The sequence below is a fragment of the Pelecanus crispus genome, chromosome Z (genome assembly GCF_030463565.1).
Source record: "Pelecanus crispus isolate bPelCri1 chromosome Z, bPelCri1.pri, whole genome shotgun sequence".
NCBI classification, from domain to species: Eukaryota; Metazoa; Chordata; class Aves; order Pelecaniformes; family Pelecanidae; genus Pelecanus; species Pelecanus crispus.
Genome location: NC_134676.1, coordinates 37,992,988 through 38,011,899, shown reverse-complemented (window position 1 = coordinate 38,011,899; position 18,912 = coordinate 37,992,988). Strand labels below are relative to the sequence as shown.

The 18,912-nt window shown below is 40.3% G+C and overlaps 1 protein-coding gene across 1 annotated transcript in view; it reads left to right on the top strand.

Annotated features, from left to right (window-relative positions):
• The window catches only part of MLLT3 (MLLT3 super elongation complex subunit), a 155,131-nt gene that overhangs the window by 70,071 nt on the left and 66,148 nt on the right, over positions 1-18,912 (top strand). Inside the window, exons 3-4 of the mRNA XM_075726610.1 lie at positions 4,789-4,871; positions 8,688-8,831. Of these exons, the coding sequence (XP_075582725.1) occupies positions 4,789-4,871; positions 8,688-8,831 (227 nt within the window). The remainder of the gene's footprint in view (positions 1-4,788; positions 4,872-8,687; positions 8,832-18,912) is intronic.

Here is an 18,912-nt window from a genome sequence, read left to right as displayed (position 1 = left end):
CATCATGGCTTGATTTGTATCTGTTCCTTAGGTGTCAGTTAATGTCTGATGCAACACATGGGGATGCATGCATGAACACAACAAAAGAAAAAACAGTGCTTCTTTTGTGGTGTAAAGAAGCAAAACATTTGAGGTAAATGATTTAAGCCATTTGTGAGCTGGTAGAGAAGGCCTATTCCCTGACAAATAGGGGACAGATAATCTACAACTCATAAATTCCTGTCCTGGCTTGCTGTGATCTTGGGTAACTCATTATGCTGGCATTATCAAAAGAATTTAATTGTACAGTGCATTGAGTGAGAATTGAGCATTCACATCTCTTTCTTTTATGTAGATTGAGTGTAATAGGCAATTTTACCAAAACAGATAGTGAGATCGTACGGAGAAGAAAACCTTGTTAATAGAAGTGTGTATTAGTAGGGATAATGTTGTTACTGAGCTTTCATTAAAAGAGGCACATTGATACCTTGCAGTTGGTCTCTGGAAGACACACTGTGTTTGAGGAGCATTTCAATAATTTTTATCAGCTACGAATTACTGCACTTGTGTGTATGGAAAGGGGGATCAAAATGAGTGCTTCAGCATAGCCAATATGCTTCTGACTCTTCCTGTTGTTTCTGAAGTGTTTGTAATACAGCTAGAATTGCAACTGAGTGTCTCAATAGTTCTCTATCAAGGGAGGTTAAGGGACAGTATACTGTAAGTGAGCACCTGAGGTATGTACAGTACTGGAAGTCAGTATCTGTGCAGTTGCACATGTGTGTGCACATGTGTATGCTTCCCCAGCATTATGGAAAAATGTCATTCCACCTATGACAACTACTTCTTGTCCTAGTACCTAAGCCTTGTTATCTAGCTTCTACACCTTCCCCTCTTCTCTCCATCCTTTAACAGCTTGTGTAGTCTTTTAGTTTCACAGAAGTTCAATGCAGTATTTGATCATCTTTTGCTATAGTTAGAGCCCTGTTTGATCTAATTCCCTTCTGTGGCCTCAAACATACCAACTTCACTACTTGTTACAGCAATGTTCATCCCAAAGTACAGTGAAACATGATGGATAGACTTCAGCTGTATAATTGTGTTGCATAAACTCCTATTTTTATTTCAAAATTGCACCTAAAATTGCTTTAGGGGGCTCATCTGTCTGCATTTAGCAAATGCATTTGCAAATACCTAAGATTAAAGCTTTCATTTATGGAAGAAGAGAAATGATCCTGCATTCTGACAAAGATAGAATAACAGTGTAGTATCACAAGCTCCTTATCTTGCCTTACACAGGCAACAAAAACCCCAGCTTATTCTGTGGCCAGTGGGCCTAAAGAAATGTGCGTAGTTTTGCTTTTCTTTTTACTTCTCTTCTCCTGGCCCTACAGTTCTTATGAGAAGAGACACTGTGTTATATCTGGTTTGTAATTCTGCATACTGCTGGCTGCTTCTCCCTGCATCTCAGCGAAGATGTTCTCTGGAACTGCCTTCTCAGTGCAGGCACTAATTTTTCACTGGATCTGTAGGAATCTGCAGGGCCTTAATTGTCATAGACTGTCTTGAAGTTGGACCACCTAGTCAAAAGATACAGAAGAGAGGGAGGAAATGCATTGTGATCATACAAGCTATATGATCAAGGAAACATACAAGGAATCAAGGGAAAGAACCTGACCAAAATAATTAAGTCTTAGTGATAATGTTGTGCAAGAGGCTTTGTTTATCTGGTGCTTGAAATGCCACTTCAAAGGAGAGGAGCAGTCACTGAGGAAATGCCACTGTCCCTCTGGATGGGGAGGAAGTTGTTTGTCTGTGGAAGGGTAGTGTTTTCTGCTTATTTACCTGGTCTAGTGTGGCAGCTTTTTTTTAATGAGATTTGAGAAGCATGTTAGGGTTTCCAGGTGCTTCCTTCTTCAAAATCACTCCTTCCTAGTTTCTGTTGCTGGTTTTGCTCTGTTGGCCTATACTTGCAATTTGCTTTTTTCATTCTCCATTACAGTTTTTTCCCCCATCTCCTGTTATTTTTTTTCTCTCTACCTTTTCTGTGGTTTACCTAACTCTTGACACCTCTCTCTTCTCCACTCAGCAAACCTTGCTAGGATGGTTGCCTGTTGGCTCGGCCAAACTGCGCATGTCATTGCAGCCCTGATTACTACTTGAAACAGTTCAACGAAACAAAAAGAGCTTATGCCAGTGTGTGCTGGTCCAGAGTGCACAAAGATGCTGTTTCTGCCAGTACGTGTAGTAGTGGTTTCCACAAGAAAGGTGAGGAAAATGTAATAGCTTTCCTTTTAGTTGCAGTCTACACATATGCAATAGCATGGAGCTTTGTTGAGTCACTTGCTTTTTTTTTCAGGAAGGTTTAATTCACAAGATTATAGAATTTTCCTTCTATTAAAAGCCCATCTTTCAGTTTGGGAAGGCACCCAAAGTAGTTTCCTTATGATAAAGTATTTTGTAACCCATCACCCAAGTTTCAACAAAGCCTGCAAATGTAACAGACTTTGTTTTCAGAACTGTAATGTGAAACTTTGATGAGGTACTATTCAGCATGGCTAACAGCTGTGTAAATCTGAAATAAGAGAGATTTGAGGGGGAGAATGAAAAATACTTATGCTGACGGTGTTTTCTGCACCAATTACATTCTCAGGAAGAAGTTAATGTGATATTTATTTAAAAAAAAAAAGTGGTTTGTGACTTGTCATGTAACGGAGACTGAAATCTTTGTAACAGTTAATGTATTATTGCAGTTTTTAAAGTTTCTATGTTTCCATCTGGATAAAAATCTGCTGTATAATCTTTCCCTGTTTTTATATAAGTGGATTTCAGTCTTCTGAACCCTGCATGGCCATTCAAATAATACTGGGAAGGCTTTCTCCTCAAGTTGTCTTCTGAAGGCAGAGGAGGAGCAGGAAGGCTCCTCTGTCTTTGGCAGAAAAAGTTGTCAGTATGTATTACTGTAACCTGTTATTGTGCTTAACTAGGACTCTTATATGTTTCAAATGCTGGTAAGCCCTCTTAAGGGAAGACATGTCAGTATAAGGTGAAGTACTAATGCTGGGAGGTTCTAACACAAAATGCTTGGTTTCCAACTTAAAAGCTTTGTATGTCTGAAACCACCTCTCAGATTTGACCTATCGTCTTAACACTTTTCTTCGAAATCTTTCAAATCCCACTTTATAAACTATAGGTCCTCTTTTTTCCTACCAAGAAAAACAAACTAAATGCTGTAGCTACAAGAGGACAGTGTTGCAGAAGTGTCTGGAAAAGAGATTTTTCTTGCTCCGGTTTTGCCATCCTTTACCCTTTTCATTGATTGCATGAAGTGAACTGGGTAGTGATAGCCAGCTGCAGTAGGTGAGCAAGGACTCAGAATCTTCATCATCCTTGAAGTCCCTGCATGGATTTGGTGCTAGCAGAGCAGGAGGAGAATGGCAAGCTAGTAGGAGAAAATTCTGCTGTGTTCATTTACTGGGGGATTATCCAAGCTTGCATGTCCTCAGAAAGGTGACATACTGATCATACTACTAAGAAGGTAGTAGCGGTTATATTCCTGGATGTGTCTGATGGGCCTTGCCATGTTTTCGGGATGATAGAGGGTGGCAAGTGCCCATCTGTGGTGCTTTGCTAAAAAGAATAATTTTGGTATTCAGGCGCTGCACAGTTGCTTGCAAGACACACTTTTTGTAAAGTATGGTTTAAGTTGCTTGTAATACAGTCCAGTGAGCCGGTACCAGGCAATTCTGAAAAGAGCATACATCCTAGCAAATGATGATCCATCTGGGAGTCTGAATTTTCTTTTGGTCCACAAGATTGATAGAGCTTGAGCAAATGTTTCTGAAGAAGTCAACCCTTTGTGTGTGAATTGCATCAATCTACCAGTCTACAGTAGAAAAACTGTCATTGTCCTATGATGTCATTGAGATGGTAGTGCATATGACGTGAGTTGGCATACATATCAGTGCAGTATTTGGAAGTATCTGAGTTGATGCTGCAGGAGATGCGTGGTTTCTTAAGCTCAGCCTACCTATGTGCTTATGTGTTAATGTGGGCATGAATCGTGTAATGAGGTTGTCATGCAGCCAAACAGGAGAAAGAAGATGTGGCTTCTGTTCCAATTCTTTCACTGGCTGGAGTTGGCAGGCTAGTGGCACTTTCTTCAGAGAGCTCATGTTCAGTACTATGGGGATTTCATGTAACTAAAAGCCCCTGCATTAAACTGAAAACTTGAAGGGAAAGGTTGTATATTGGAGCTAGTAATACTCACTGTCATGTTAAAGAAGTCTGAATCCTGCATGGTAAACACAGATACTGTTTTGACATAATACAACAGTTAACCTTCCTGAGGTTCTCCACTATATACTGGAATGTTGTGTTGTGTCCCTCCCTCCCCGCAATAATACAGATTTCATTTTTATTAGTATTAGTTCTAATTCAATTAATTTATTTATTTTAAATTACACTTATTAGAATTAGGATTTTATTAGTATTAGGTTATGAATACACGAATGGCACTTCTTCTGCCCTCTACATGTTTAACTTTCTCAGGGTGGAATCCTGTATATTTTCCATTCCCAGAACAAGCCTTGGCTGCAGTGCTTAACTGTAGGTTGTACACAGTTGGGAACAATTTACTTGCAAAATTCACCTTGAGTTGTGCTCAGGTACATCCTACTGTGTGTGTGCAGTTTTGTAACAGTGCTGCCATAGAACTATTGTCACAGAATATTTGCTCATGTGTTTTGCTTGTGCACTTAAAACATTACTTTTTGTGTCTTAAATACAGGTTTTTTCTCTTTGTTTCAGTGTGCAAGGATCCACCCTACAAAGTTGAAGAATCTGGGTATGCTGGTTTCATTTTACCAATTGAGGTTTACTTCAAAAACAAGGTACGGAAGTCAGGGATTTTTAAAGATTTGCAGTTTAATTAATAAACTCCGTTAAAAATAAGGTTTAAAGCTATCTTTGTCAGTGCTGTTCCTCAGTTCAAAGTCATTGAAACTTTTAGAAATGTGTAATTGTGTTTAGTAGATAACTCTATGAAATTAGGATTATCTGCTAAAATAAAGAAGTTGAGTGTAATTATTTAGAAGAATTACTAACCCTACTCAGAAGTGGACAGACTTTAAATAATGCTTAAGGAAGTTCAAGAGACGCTTAAACTTTAAGAAAGCAAACTGATCTTGATTATGTTGATTTTATAATGAACTTATTGTTCTATTTTAGTATTGCCAATCTTTTTAATTTGTTCAGGTTTTGATCTTTCAAAACAGACTTTTTTTTTTTTTTAATCTTGCATCCTCTGAAAAAACATTCTTTTAGACTACATGTGAACATTGATTCTACTCAACATTACCAGGGGGCACAGTTTAAAAACAAATCTAGTGCCAATCTACAAAGCTTGCATTATTGTGGTATCTCAAATTCTGAGTCTAAGTAAATGCTACACTTACTGCGGGTCTCTTAGATAGCAAATTTAGAGATTTCCATTAATGTATGTAACAGGGTCTGTATTACTAATAACTCGTTCAGATAAAAAGAATTGGATTGGGGGGGAATTCAAGAGCAAAAAGGTTGCCTGGTTTAATGTACACTACCTTAATACCTGCAATATTTTAGGTTCCTTTTGTGTGTCATGTCCCTCAGTGGAGCTATTATTATACTTCACATGCGCTTCTAAGATACTTGTGTGTTTATTTTATATTACCAACATGTAGTTTAACATAATTATTTTAATCAAGTCTGTGTTACATCTTTAATGTGTTGAATACTTGGTGAAAAACTAAAACCAAAAGAAAATAGAAATGCATAGTAAAAGACTTTTGCTGGAACCTTGGTCACTTAAAATTTGTGTTAGAGTACAACTTTGTTAGCTGTGTATGCCTTCAAGTAGATATTCCAGTATTCTTTTGTCTTTCACAGAAAGCTCTGTCAAGGTGTGAGGTGTGGATAATTCTGCTCAGGCACTTTCTAAGTTGTAGGTTTCGAACAGGTAATTCTGAAATGTTCCCTGTATCAATCTGTGAAAAGCAGGGTTTAGTCTACCCTGTTTGCTGTTGGAAAAGGAAACAGAACTGCCTCAGTGAGTTGACTGGCTTTTTTGGTATGCTTTTTAGCTCTGTCTCCATTAGGGAAGCAGTTTTGACTCATTCAGGAAATCTAATGAAAAGCAGCCTATTCTCTTTAACTCTTCTGTTAAGAGCTCATCCCAAAACTGGGCAGAAGAAGTCACAAGACAGTGAGTCAATCATTGAAGCATCTCTACAGAAAGCTTCCCGCCCGACATTTCTTTTTTTGTTTTCCACTCAGACTTTTGGCTGCCTTTGCTGACTGTGGAGACCTGCAAGTCTCAGGAGTTCTCCAGCAGGAGTTGTGGCTTAGACTGAGATCAAGAGGGCAGCAGTGATTGCAGCTCACCTCACTCTCAAGCAGCATGTGGAATTAGGAAGTTTGCAAACATCCCTCACCCCTATTTTGGTGTCATGGAATACGACAAGCAGCAGTTGGACTGTGAGTCAGCTAGCTCTTCACACAGCTGCAGCAGCATGCCTTTCCCTGGGGTTGGTACAATACAGGGGAAAAGTGGCACAAAAATTGAGCTGGCATTCCCGAGGCAAATTACTGCTTTCTCCTGGCTCAGCTACTCTTCCCCCCCTAAGCCACTTCACAGGTATTCCAGTACAGAAAAAGAGGAGATAGACAGAAGGAGGAAGAGGAGACAGACCATCATCACTTATTCAAGGTAGACTTACTCTCAATTTCTGGTTCAGAAAGTACCCTAATGTATAGAGAAGGCAGAGATACAGGAAGCCGCCTGGACCATGGATAATTAAAGGGTGCCTGTTCCCAGGACTAAGCAGAAAGTGGTAGAAAATGTAATAGGCATTTCACCCTGACAGAAAATATTCCAAGATTTAAAGAATTAGGGAAATGACAAACAAATCCCCCTCCCAAATTCAGCAGCAGGCTACAGTTGTTAGGCATTGAGACAAAGTCCTTGAAAAAATGCTTTAGGTCAAAAGTCTCCTACCCTGGAAAATGCGGTCCATTTAGGCTCATAAACTGCAGTGTATTCTGCCTTCACTGTCACAACATTTTGAAATAATGGCAGTGGTACTGGGAGTCCTTTGTGTAGTAGAACTCTACTTTGAAGTCACTGGTTCTGTTCATCTAACTTTCCACAGAATTCTTTGAAGACTCCCATTTATGAATTCTTACAACTTTGCTTTTATGGCAAGGCTGCTGGTGCCAACTGTTTGCCTGTAGCAGCATCACAGTTTTCTAAGCAGACGGAGGAGTAAATCAATTCTGTTTTTTTCTGCAAGAAGTCATGTCTTAATCTTTGTAACAATAAGAAGTATCTTCATCCATGGTTGCCTTTGAAAATGGTCCATCAAGAAAATAGTTAATCTAAGGGAACTACTCTCTCCTGTCTTCAGCAGGCCTTTTATTTCAGGTCCCCTTCTGTTGTCTTGGCTCCAAGTCTGGAGATGGGACAATGAGGATTTCCCTTGGCTGTGTTTGAAACCTCTTGTTTAAGAATAACTCAGATTTCTATGCTGTCTGTTCTTCACATCCTTGGAATCCTGAATCAAAACTAAACATTTTTAATGCGAATTTTCTGAACATCAGTCACTGAACAGAGCACACATTTTGATTACATGCAGTGTTGGATATGTGCTAAGATTTTGCTGTATTTCTTCCTCCTCTTCCCTCATGGTTCCCTTTTTACTAAAGCTTTTCCTGAATTTGACCTTTTACTTGTGTTCTGCCTTAAGGCTGACATTGGTTTGGTGGCTTCTGTTGCACATCAGGACCTTTGGAGGAAGGGCTACTTAATATTGCCTTAAAAGAGCACTGACATACACCTTCTGGAAGGGACTGTGTAAATGTATAACACAAAACGTACTTAGTATCTTTTCTGTGGTATTACAAACTGAAGTATATTCAATGCCACTAGTGTCCTTTTTGAGCTGAGGCTTTCTCAGGAGAGCAGAGCACTGATGATTTCTTCCAAGATAAATTTGCCTTTCCTGTTCTTTCTCTCCATATTGGTACAGGGAACATTCAGTTTCATTTTTTTCACTGCAGTGGCAGGGAATTTTAATCACTTGGAAGCTGTGGTGGAACACTTGAAATCTAGCTGGCCACACTCATTCAGGGCAATGAAGTTTCATTAATAAATGAGCAGACCCCATACATAGGAGGTCAGATATAGTTGGCTGCAGCAGTTTCATTCTTACCCCTTTCTACAACTTGTGAAGAAAACAATAGTATTTGGCTTCGGTAGAGGAATTTGCATTCAAAACTTACTTCAGTGTCTTCAGTACTATCTAGGGCTCAGAAGTGTGATTGTGTGGTGACTGAGTTACCTTGTGTCAGCTGAATCATGATACTTGCCTATGCGTATATGTGTAGCCTGTGCCAAACATGACATAACACTCCCAATTAAGGCTTGTCAGGACAGCTTGAAGTTCATGAAGTTCATGCATTTTACCATGTGTTATCATGGACTGATAGGAGCTTCTCTGATTTACTTGTAGCTCAGCTGATGCTTGGTAAATTCCATCATGTGTCCGAGAACACAGAGAATGGTTAAAAATGACATAATTTTAAGTTTAATTGACAGTCTTTGTGTAGCCCTTGTTTTCAACTTAGTTAGTTTTGGTGCTAGATGTTTCTATCTGGTTATTTTCAACCCTCAGGAAGAACCTAAGAAAGTTCGATTTGACTATGACTTATTCCTGCACCTTGAAGGCCACCCACCTGTAAATCACCTCCGCTGTGAAAAGCTCACATTCAACAACCCGACAGAGGAATTCAGAAGAAAGCTGCTAAAGGCAGGAGGGGTGAGTCCTGCACCCATGTCAAAAGCCATCACAATAAAGATGTTGCTGCTTATTGCTGGTGCATGATTAGTACAGTGAAGATCGACCTGGCAGTGAAATAAAGTGAAGTGTTTTTGTGATTAACTTCGTATAAGAGCTCAGTGCTTGTTGTCTTTAACTGGAATGGGTGAGCAAATGAGCGTGTGCCTGCCTTAAATACATGATTAGATATCTGTCTTCACAACCAAAGGATTCATGTTTACTTTTGCAAAAGCAGAATTTAGACCTTATACATGAAGCACTGCTTGCTTGACTTTCCAGAGATGAAATACAGGATGGCTACTGTGATGGGGGGAAGTAATAAGAAAATACAATGTCTTTCATTTAAAGAGAAATGGTTCTGTATTAAGCTGAATAAATTTAGTAGTTACAAGGTAGAACAAGTTAGAAACTGTAAGTATAAATAAACGTACTTAAATTTACATAATATGTGTTACACAGTCTGAATCAGAAAATTTACCAGGACTTCTTTACATGTTGGTAGAATTAATTGATGTGAAAAAGCCCAAAGGAATTTTGCCCGTTTGGAGGGAGGAGAGGGCCAAATCTTTAGGGTTACGCTTTGTCCGTTTGTGTGAAACACATGTTCTGCTGTGTTTCACACAATGGCAGAATCATTCATGCTGGCAGGGACCACCAGAGGCTCAGCCATGGAGTCAGACCAGGCTGCTCAGGACTTCACCCCTCCTTGCCCAGGTGTGAAACCTTCTCTGGCTGAAGGTAGCCCAACCTTCCCAGGCCCTGGCTCCACTGCTAGGCTGTCTTCATGGGGAAAAGGTTTCTCCTTATCTCCAGCCTGAGCCTCTCTCGGCTCGTGCTGCTACCTCTTGTCCTCCTGCCACACACTGCTGTGAAGAGCCTGACGGAGTCTTCTCCATCACCCTCCCATCGGTGGCAGATGCTTTTGGGTGCCCCTGAGACCGTCCCTCCTCCCAGCTGAACCAGCTCTGGTCCTGCAGCCTCTCCTTGCAGGGCAAGGGCTCCAGCTCCACTGTCTCAGTGGCCTCCCCTCACCTCCCACCATTTTGTTGGTGGTGTTTCTATGTTGGGGATGCAAACTGGAGGCAGTACCCAGGTGGGGTCTGACAACCACCAAGCAGAGGGTACAGTCCCTGGCTCTCAAGGCTGTGACCCGCTCATGATACTCTAGATGTTGCTGGCCCTCGTTGCTGCCCAGTCATACAGGTGGCCCTGGCTCAGCTGGCTGCCTGCCAGTGCCTAGAGCCAGCCCCCCAAGAGCTGTTTCCTAGCCCTAGACTCATGGCTGCAGGGCTCTGCCTTGCTGGGAGAGGGCTTGGCATTTGGCATTTGTCTTGACTGTATTTCATGAGGCTGCTGTTAACCCATTCCTCCAGACTGCCTGGGTCCCTCCTGGTGGCAGCCCTGCTCTTGAGTGTCAGCTGCTTCCCTTCCCCAGTTGGTTGTAATCTGCAAACCTCATGAATAAGAGTGTGTTCTGTCTCCTCCTCCAGGTCACTGATAGACATGTTAAGCAGGTCTTCATATTCTGGGTTTACTAATGTAAATGCCATTTGTATTTTTAAACAGTTGTAACAAAAATGGGTAGCCCTATTTTGCACAATTAGACAGTAGTAGGTTCTGGGCTGGAGATAAGAGGGAGCTAGTGTGAGAATATTCAGTCTGCTGAAGAGGATCTTTGAAAACAAAGCAAAATAAGTAGTGGGTATGCTCTGAAAGACCTTGTTATCCTCCTGGAGAAGAGAACTGTTACAGCTATAGTTGTATTGAAATAGAAGCATGAGCTGTGTTTTGTGTTTGCATTTATTAGGTGCAAGAGGGTATCCATGTCTGGACAATGTGTTGGCTCTTTAGTGTGTTTGCAAATAAAACATCAAGATTGTATTCTGGAAAACTTCATGAGCCACTGCTTTAATATTAATCATATCAGGTCAGTTGTCAATGGACAAGTTTTACCCGCAAGTGTAATATATCTAAATGGTGCCAGCAGGAAGTTTGGTGGGTGGTGGGGGTGGTTAAAAAGGTAAAAATAGGAATCTTCCCTTTTATTGCTCGTTTTCTGTGCCTTCTAATTTTAGGTTTCTTGAATTAACAAAAGCAGAAATGTTGCCTAATTGTAAACAATGAAATGTGGGGTGTTTTGATCAAATTCTTTCCCTGAATGTATCAGCGTGGTCATTCCTAAAATGCTTTGCGTCATTGCCTTTTGTCTTCTGGAAGCTACAAACTGCTTGCCTTTTTTTTTATTTTATTTTTTCTTCTCCATTTTCCCAATTTCCTTCCAAGAAGTGAGTCCCCTTTTTTTGAAGCTATCAGTGTTTTGTGCTTCCCTCTATAGGCTTTCTGACCTAGGACTCTGTCTGATCAACTTGGCAGAGATGATGCAATAGCATTCTGTCTGTCTTGTTACTAAAAGTCTCTGTGAAGGACTTATATCTCCCAGCACAGAAAGGCCCATTACACTTTTATAAAATGCTGTACACAGGCTTTTCTTTGACTGTTGTAGAAGCCCTAGAAAGCTGGCTCTCACTTCCAAGTGTAAATAGAATAGACAACTGAATGAATTAATGAAACATTAACTCAGTAACTTCCATGCTTTAGGCTGAGAAAAGCATTTACAGGGTAATAAAGTACGAGATGGGTTTTGCACTTACTTATAAGTCAAAACAATTAATACTTCTAGTTTATGGCTGTCTTCAGGAAAAAGTAAAAGTAAGGTCACTGAATTTCCTTGACAGGCAACAAGTCAGGCAAAATGAAGTTCATGTCCTTCAAAACGAAGGAGATACCATATTAATGTAAAACACTGAGTGATAGCTTTAAGAAAAGCACTCTAAGATGGCGATCTTTTGCTTACATACTTTTAAATAATGGTGTAAATCCCTTACTTGATTTCTGTGCACCTTGAAACCCAGATCTCTGTATTAGTTTTTCTCCAAGCAAGAGTCATGGGATGTGTTGTTCCACTACCGTAAACTACTAACCATGATTCTTTATTTCTTATTTGCATAAACTTATGTATATTACAAGTAGCATGTCCTTCTGAAGGGAAGAGTGGAGGCTCACCTGGCACCTGCAAGGTGCCATATTCAGTATAGACTTGTCTATGTGTTTGTCTCTTGCCGCAGATTCCTTGAATTATTGCTTGGATGCTCAGAACTGCCTTTTTCCCCTCACACATACATCTTGTGGCATCCCAAATGTGAACTAGTCAGGGTTACTTGCTACGGCCAGTGTTCTTTTGTCTTTCAGGCTAAGAACCTTTTTGTTGTTGTTGTTGTTTTAAAATGAAGTGCTGGTAGTCTGGCAATGAATTCTTATGGTTATCCTTCCCCATGCATCCCATCCTTCATGTGCCCAAAGGTCTGACTGGTTATCTGGGATAGATAGTTCACTGGGAGAGAGTAAGAGTAACATTTGGCTATCCCAAGTAATTAAACAAGTGAGAACACAACTGTAGCACAGCTTTGCAGTGCTGCTGTAGCCGCTTTAGTTAAGGCAAACAGGACCTTTAGGGTGGTTCCAATCGTGTAGATTAACACTGTGGAATATTCCTATCTTAGCATTTTATTTGATATCACCAGAATTGAAGCATAAATGTGCAGTCATCATTAGTAGGAGGTCACCAACTTGCCGATTTCTCTTCCAATTGCAGAATTACTTTTTCAGCCCTTACAAGAAGAAGGATTTGATTTGGCTGCAGAGATTGCATTTCTGTAGTCAGGAAGGTAAATAGGAGCCTTTGATTCTGTCTTACAAAGGCCATATCTAATTTGCAAAGTTCTTTGTCAGAGTTTTCCACCTTCAGAAACATATTTTCTACACTGAACTTCCCCCCACCACTGAAAAGATTTAATTATGCTCAAGTCCATCTCTACCGTTTACCTACTTTCAGTTGACCTTGTTCTCATAAATGTAAAAAGAAATGTTTACAGATGAAATATTTTCAAGAGTATGCTGGGAAAATTTAATCAAACCAATTGTTTATGTTACATTTCTTTGCATATATATATTCTAAATGACATTTCTTTTAGGAAAGCTTGCTGTGGAAATGATGCCACTGAGAATTTTTTGCACCATTTAGTCAGTGTAGTACCTAATGATGTGAAGCTAACATGTATACAAATATGACTCATGAATTAGCAGTGTATACCATTATCCGACCTGTTGCTTGAAATCCCCAAACACACTCTGTCTACAAATTATGATTTTTAGTTAATCCATTTCTTACAAAGCAAATCACCGAGCTACTGGTAGTGACAGAACTATGTACATGTAGTCTCCTACAGGGCTCATCCTTTAGACACAGCACAAAATTATGCATGAGTAGGTACAGTAGGATTGAAGTTTTCATCAAGTAAACACCAGTAAGCATTGATCCTTACATGGTCATTCCTTCCTAGATTCGTCAGTTACTTTTTGTGATTAGTTTAAGCCTCTAAATATGAAAGAGCCTGAGGGAAAAGAGGCAGCATAATGATTCCTGCATATGGATGTGGGAAGAGGGATGACACTGACTGGGAAATTACAGCAATTAAAAAATAATCTTCAAATTTGAAGTAGATTTTGGATGTTGAATCCCACTAAAACCATCAAATAAACAGGATCTGACTCCATTGATGTATTTTGTGTTGTCAGTAGTGCTGGTTCTATTGCTTTTTTGGCTTGCATGTTTTTCAATTTCAAGAAAAAATTGAAAATTACACCTAATCTGCTTATTGAGCCTGTAGAAATAACTTAATTTTGAAGACACTGAATGATAGCTACCTAACAGTTCAATTGAATTTTTGCCGCTGGAAACATAAGACTTGCTCAGGCATCACTTGTTTGAATATGATATTATGAATAACTTAATTTTGATTCTTGCAGGAAAGAGTAGTGAAAATATTTTCAGTCCATGTTAACACAGCAATTTAATACAGCCCTCTTTCCCACAGCTGCAGATATATAAATAAAACTGTTTGTGTTGTATAATACTCCCACCTTTTTGGAAGGAGACAAAATTAGTTGTTTAATCCAGGAGTACACCAACAACATTTAATAGGTGAATTTTCTTTCATCAGAGGAGAAGTCTTATAGATATCCTTTTAAGCAAGGCAGTTACCACTACGGGCAAAGATAGTAAAATTCATAACATTAGTACAAATACACATGGCTATTAATGATACAGTTTGAGGTTTTGGATTTAGAGGATGAGGTCACTTTTAGAGTAGTAGTGATTCTTTTTAGCAACAGAGGTGTCATTTTAATCTGCTTTCTATAAAATTAATTTGGAAATACAAGCAGCTCTGCTTCTGTAGTAAGGCAACTCTTTCCTTGAAGACAGCTGATCTTTTAATGAGTCAAAAGAGAGAAAGAATCATTCTGAGAGGGGTACAATTTTTAGAAAACAGTATCAAGGTAAAAATTCAGGTTTTGCCAAAACCGACTGCATTCTGTTGTTTGAGTATTGTTCGAATCTTTGTGGTTTTGCTGTTTACCAGTTGAGAAATGTCTTTTCAGTCACTTGAGATGCCTGCATAATGCCTGTTCCAAAACCTACGTTCCTAATCCATGTAACGAAGATGAAATAATGAGCATTTCCCTCTTTTCCCTATCCTCCCTTTTTCCTTGCAATTCCTCTGTGCCTGTTGGAATTGGCTTCTACACAGAGCCAACCTTAGCTATAATGTTGCTCTGGGGAAAGGATTATCTTTAATCTTGTGCTTTTCATAATTAAGTAATTGAATTTTCTTAACCTATGTATTACTTTACTTTCAAGCAAGTAACTTAAAAGAATTCTAAAAGGTTTTCTATTCCCTTGTGAGTTTTTTGGTTTAAATAGGAATAATAGCTGTTCAGGGCAACTGGATTTTTATTGTTACTCTTAGTGCTTTCAGTGGTGAATGAACTTGTTCTTCCCTGTAAAACAACGTGGGGTGTGGGAGCCTAGGACCACACAAAGAAGTCTGTCTGTCTGCTGCTGATGCACGATGAGTGTAATTCATCTGCAGGGCCGCAGAAACTGCAGGTTGCAGTAATGGTTCATTTTTCCTGGAATTCTATAACAGATATCTCGTAGTTCTTACTGAAAGTACTATTTGAATTTTTCTGCAGTACATTGTGGGAAAGTTCACCAGCCTGTTCTGAGGCTGCTGTATGAAGGTGCTCTTAGATTACCAGCTCAGTAAATGAAGCTACAACAGGTAGCTTGTTGTGGATCTGTTTGAGGCAAGATTATTCCAGCTTTGTTGATGGCCTCTTTTCATTGAGAAAAATGAAAAAGTTGGAGACAGACAACAGCTTTTTGGTAGTGGTTCATTCCCCTGAAGAAGCTCTAATGTGCCTTAGTAAGGAGATTGTGTTCATCTGGACCAACTGTGACAGCTTGTGCAGTTTCTAACTACGTAAGTATCTATGTGGGGTGGTAGATGTATGAATCCTACACATCAGGGAGGCACAATGTACGTTTGTAGAAATTGGCAACAAGAGAAGACCAGCTTTGTGGAGCATTTTGAGGCTGTTCCTCATGCTTTCTGTACTGGGATCTGAAAAGCAAAGTTTTGTGTTTTGACAGTGGGTGGTTCTTACTGGGTACCTTGTTGGATACTCCAAGCTGCCAAACATGTGTTGGTAGATAAGTGTTGTCTTTGTCAGGTCAATTTCTTATAAGGAGACTTCTGAATCAGTTGTTAGTAGGTTTATGTACAGGTATTACAATTTCATAATTTTTCCCAAATTGCTGGAAAAAGAATAGTGCAAAAGGGTTCCCAATTATATTAAGATAATTGGTCGTGCATAGTTGTTGTTCCCTTTGTTCAGCAGTGCATAGAACTACATGAATTAAATACGTGGCAGTTTTTCATTCCATAGCACTCAGTTGTCTTGAATAGCAAATTGGAATGCCTTTAGAAGGTGCTTGCAGCTCAGGTATTAGGGAGACTGGTCACTTCAGGTTGATCAAGCAGGTAGGATCATTCCTACCCAATAATGTGAATACCAATGGATTTCCTCTACCCACTGTCTTTTGGGGGAAAGTAAGTTTTCCTTTGCCCTTGCTCAGGAAGCTGTCTTTTATTTAAAGCAACTGGTAGACAAAGGTTTTAAATACAAGCTCAACAGCAGCAGGCTCGCAAAGCGGGTGCAGGGGGGAAGCTGTCTTATACATCTGTCCATAACAGCAATGAAAGTAAAAGATAGCTTATGTACACTTGTTCCTTTGCTCTGTGGTAGGAGTTGTTTACTGTAGTAGATAACACCAACATGATATTCGTGTGATATTCGTATGCTCCAGTACGATTTAGTCTGGCATGGTTTTCATAAATTTTTCTTAGATACGTTACTAGATTGAGATCTTGTTAAACCATATTTGGTGTTATCATCTCTTCCTTATGTTGAGCTAAAACTTGTATGGAATGGCTTAGTGGTGGTGGTGTAGGAAACCTCCCAGTTACAGTGTAAACCAGAAGAAAGCAAAATTAAGAGAGGTAATTTTCTCTTGTCCAAGTTTAATGTTGTCTGTCAAGTAGCTGCCACACTGATGCTCCAGTTTTCCTTTCACAGAGAAAGTGAGATGGAGTGTGGCTCCTTCCATCTCTGACGTGCATTATTAAAATAAATCTCCTCCCCAAACTGTCCATTAACTGCAGTCTTTGTTGTCACTGGAACAGATGGGCTGTGGAGCAGGACAGGGAAAAATATCAGTGGGCATCTTCATTTTCTTCTGGTTTTGTGTGGTCACATCAAGCAGTTATTACATTAATCAGTGCTGCGGCTGGTCTTTCTTCTCTTTGTCTTGACTAGCATCCTCTACCATGTCGGCATCATCTCTCCATCTTTGCTAGATTGGGCTCAAGCTGCGCCAGGGGAGGTTTAGGTTGGAAATGAGGAAAAATTTCTTTATGGAAAGGGTGGTCAAGAATTGGAACAGGCTGCCCAGAGAGGTGGTGGAGTCACCATCCCTGGAGGTGTTCAAAAAACGGGTAGATGTGGCACTTTGGGCCATGGTTTAGTCTAGTCTACCCTTGATTGGTTTAGTGTGGACTTGGTAGTGTAGGTTCATGGTTGGACTGGATGATCTTGACGGTCTTTTCCAACCTAAACGATTCTATGATTCTATGATTCTATTGTAGGCTGGCTTTCTTGGGAGTTCACCTCACCTGCTGACTGAGTTTCTGTATGCCTTATGGAACAGCTCGTCTAACCTTTTTTCTTCTCTTCCTGGAACATCTTCTAACCCAACAGTCATGTTTGTATGGTGGAGCTTCTCCTGGACACCACAGGGTATCTCTGAAAAATAGTTATCTGTTTATCATCTCTGAACTTGCTGAGAGTTCACTCGATCCCACTGAATCATGAATCAAGACATTAAACAGTTTTGGACTAAGTGTTGACTTAGTAGTCACTGGCCTCTAGCTGGACCTCACACAGCTGAAGAGAGCCATTTGAATCCAGTAGTCCAGGTAGTTCTCCACCCATCTCGTCATCTATTTATCCAGTCCATATCTCATAGGTCTGGCTGTAAGCTGGGCAGGATTGTTCTTAGTAAACCTATGCTGACTGCTCTCAGTCACGTTCTTGTCTCTCCAGTGGCTGGAAGTGGCTTCCAGGGGGATTTTCTCCATCTTTTTCCCAGGGACTGAAGTGAGACTGATAGGATTCTTGTTCCCTGGATCTTCCTTCTTGAAGATGAGTGTGATGTTTGCCTTTCTCTAGTCATCAGGAACCTTCCCTGATCACCACAACCTTTTGAAGGTGATAGAGAGCTGCCTTGCAATGGTACTGACCAGCTCCTTCAGCACCCCTGCTTGCATCCAGTCTGGTCTCATGAACCTGAGTGTCCCTGTGGATGAAGTGCACCCTAACTCAATCCTCCTCTCTTGTGGGCACTGACTCACCACCACAGAAACAAGGAAACGAGATCTAACTAGTGAAAACAGAGGCTAAAAGAACATTGAGTACATAAGCCAAGTTCTTTGTCATGATTACATGACAAAAGACCTCTTTTTCCCGTTTAGACTTTCTTTTACAGCCTGTTTTTAGAAGCATTTCTTCTTGTCATTCACATCATCTAGTATTAGCTGCTTCCTACGGGTGCAAAGAATTTCTGTTCATCAGACTTACGACGTTCCCACCAACAGGTAAGCGTTAAAATACACTTTTTAAAAAAAAAAAAAAAAATTGAATGTTAAATCAAAAAAACCCAACATGGATACATAGAAACACAGAATGTCTCAAGCTGTAAGGGACCCATAAGGATCACTGAGTGCAACTCCCTGCTCCTCACAAGACTACCTAAAACTAAACCATATGACTAAGAGCGTCATCCAGATGCTCCTTGAACTCACATAGGCTTGGTGCTGTGAACAATTCCCTGGGGAGCCTGTTCCAGTGACCAACCACTCTCAGTGAAGAAGTTTTTCCCAATGTCCAATCTGATCTTCCCATGACACAGCTTCATTCTGTTTCCTCATGTCCTATCACTGGTCACCAGAGAGAGGAGGTCAGCACCTCCCCCTCTGCTGTCACCCCCAAGGAAGTTGTAGACTGTGATGGGGTCACCCCTCAGCCTTCTCTTCTCCAAGCTGAACAAACCAAGTGACCTTGGCCGCTCCTCATAAGTCTTGCCCTTGAGGCCTTTCACCATCTTGGTCACCCTCCTCTGCACACACTCTAATAGTTTGATGTCCTTCATATATTCAGGGGCCCAAAACTGCACACAGTACTGGAGGTGGGGCTGCACCAGTGCAGTGCAGAGTGGGACAATTGCCTCCTTTGATATATTTTTTAGTACAGCCTATTCTTTAATTCCCATATCATTTGTGTCCTGGTGTCAAACTGTGAAACTAACTGTTTTCTCTTGGCCATGTTTTTAATGCTTATCCAGAACTAGGTACTCCACCCAACTGTTTTTTAAAACCTTTTAGCATTTGTGAATAAGCACCTCTAACTCCCTACTTCTACATGGCCTATTACTGTCAGCACTGACCACATCAAAGACAGGCTGTGAGATTAGCTGAACCTCTGCTCTGCTTAAATATAGTCAAGCTAAATCTTTGGGGGAATAGCAAAATTATAACTAGAA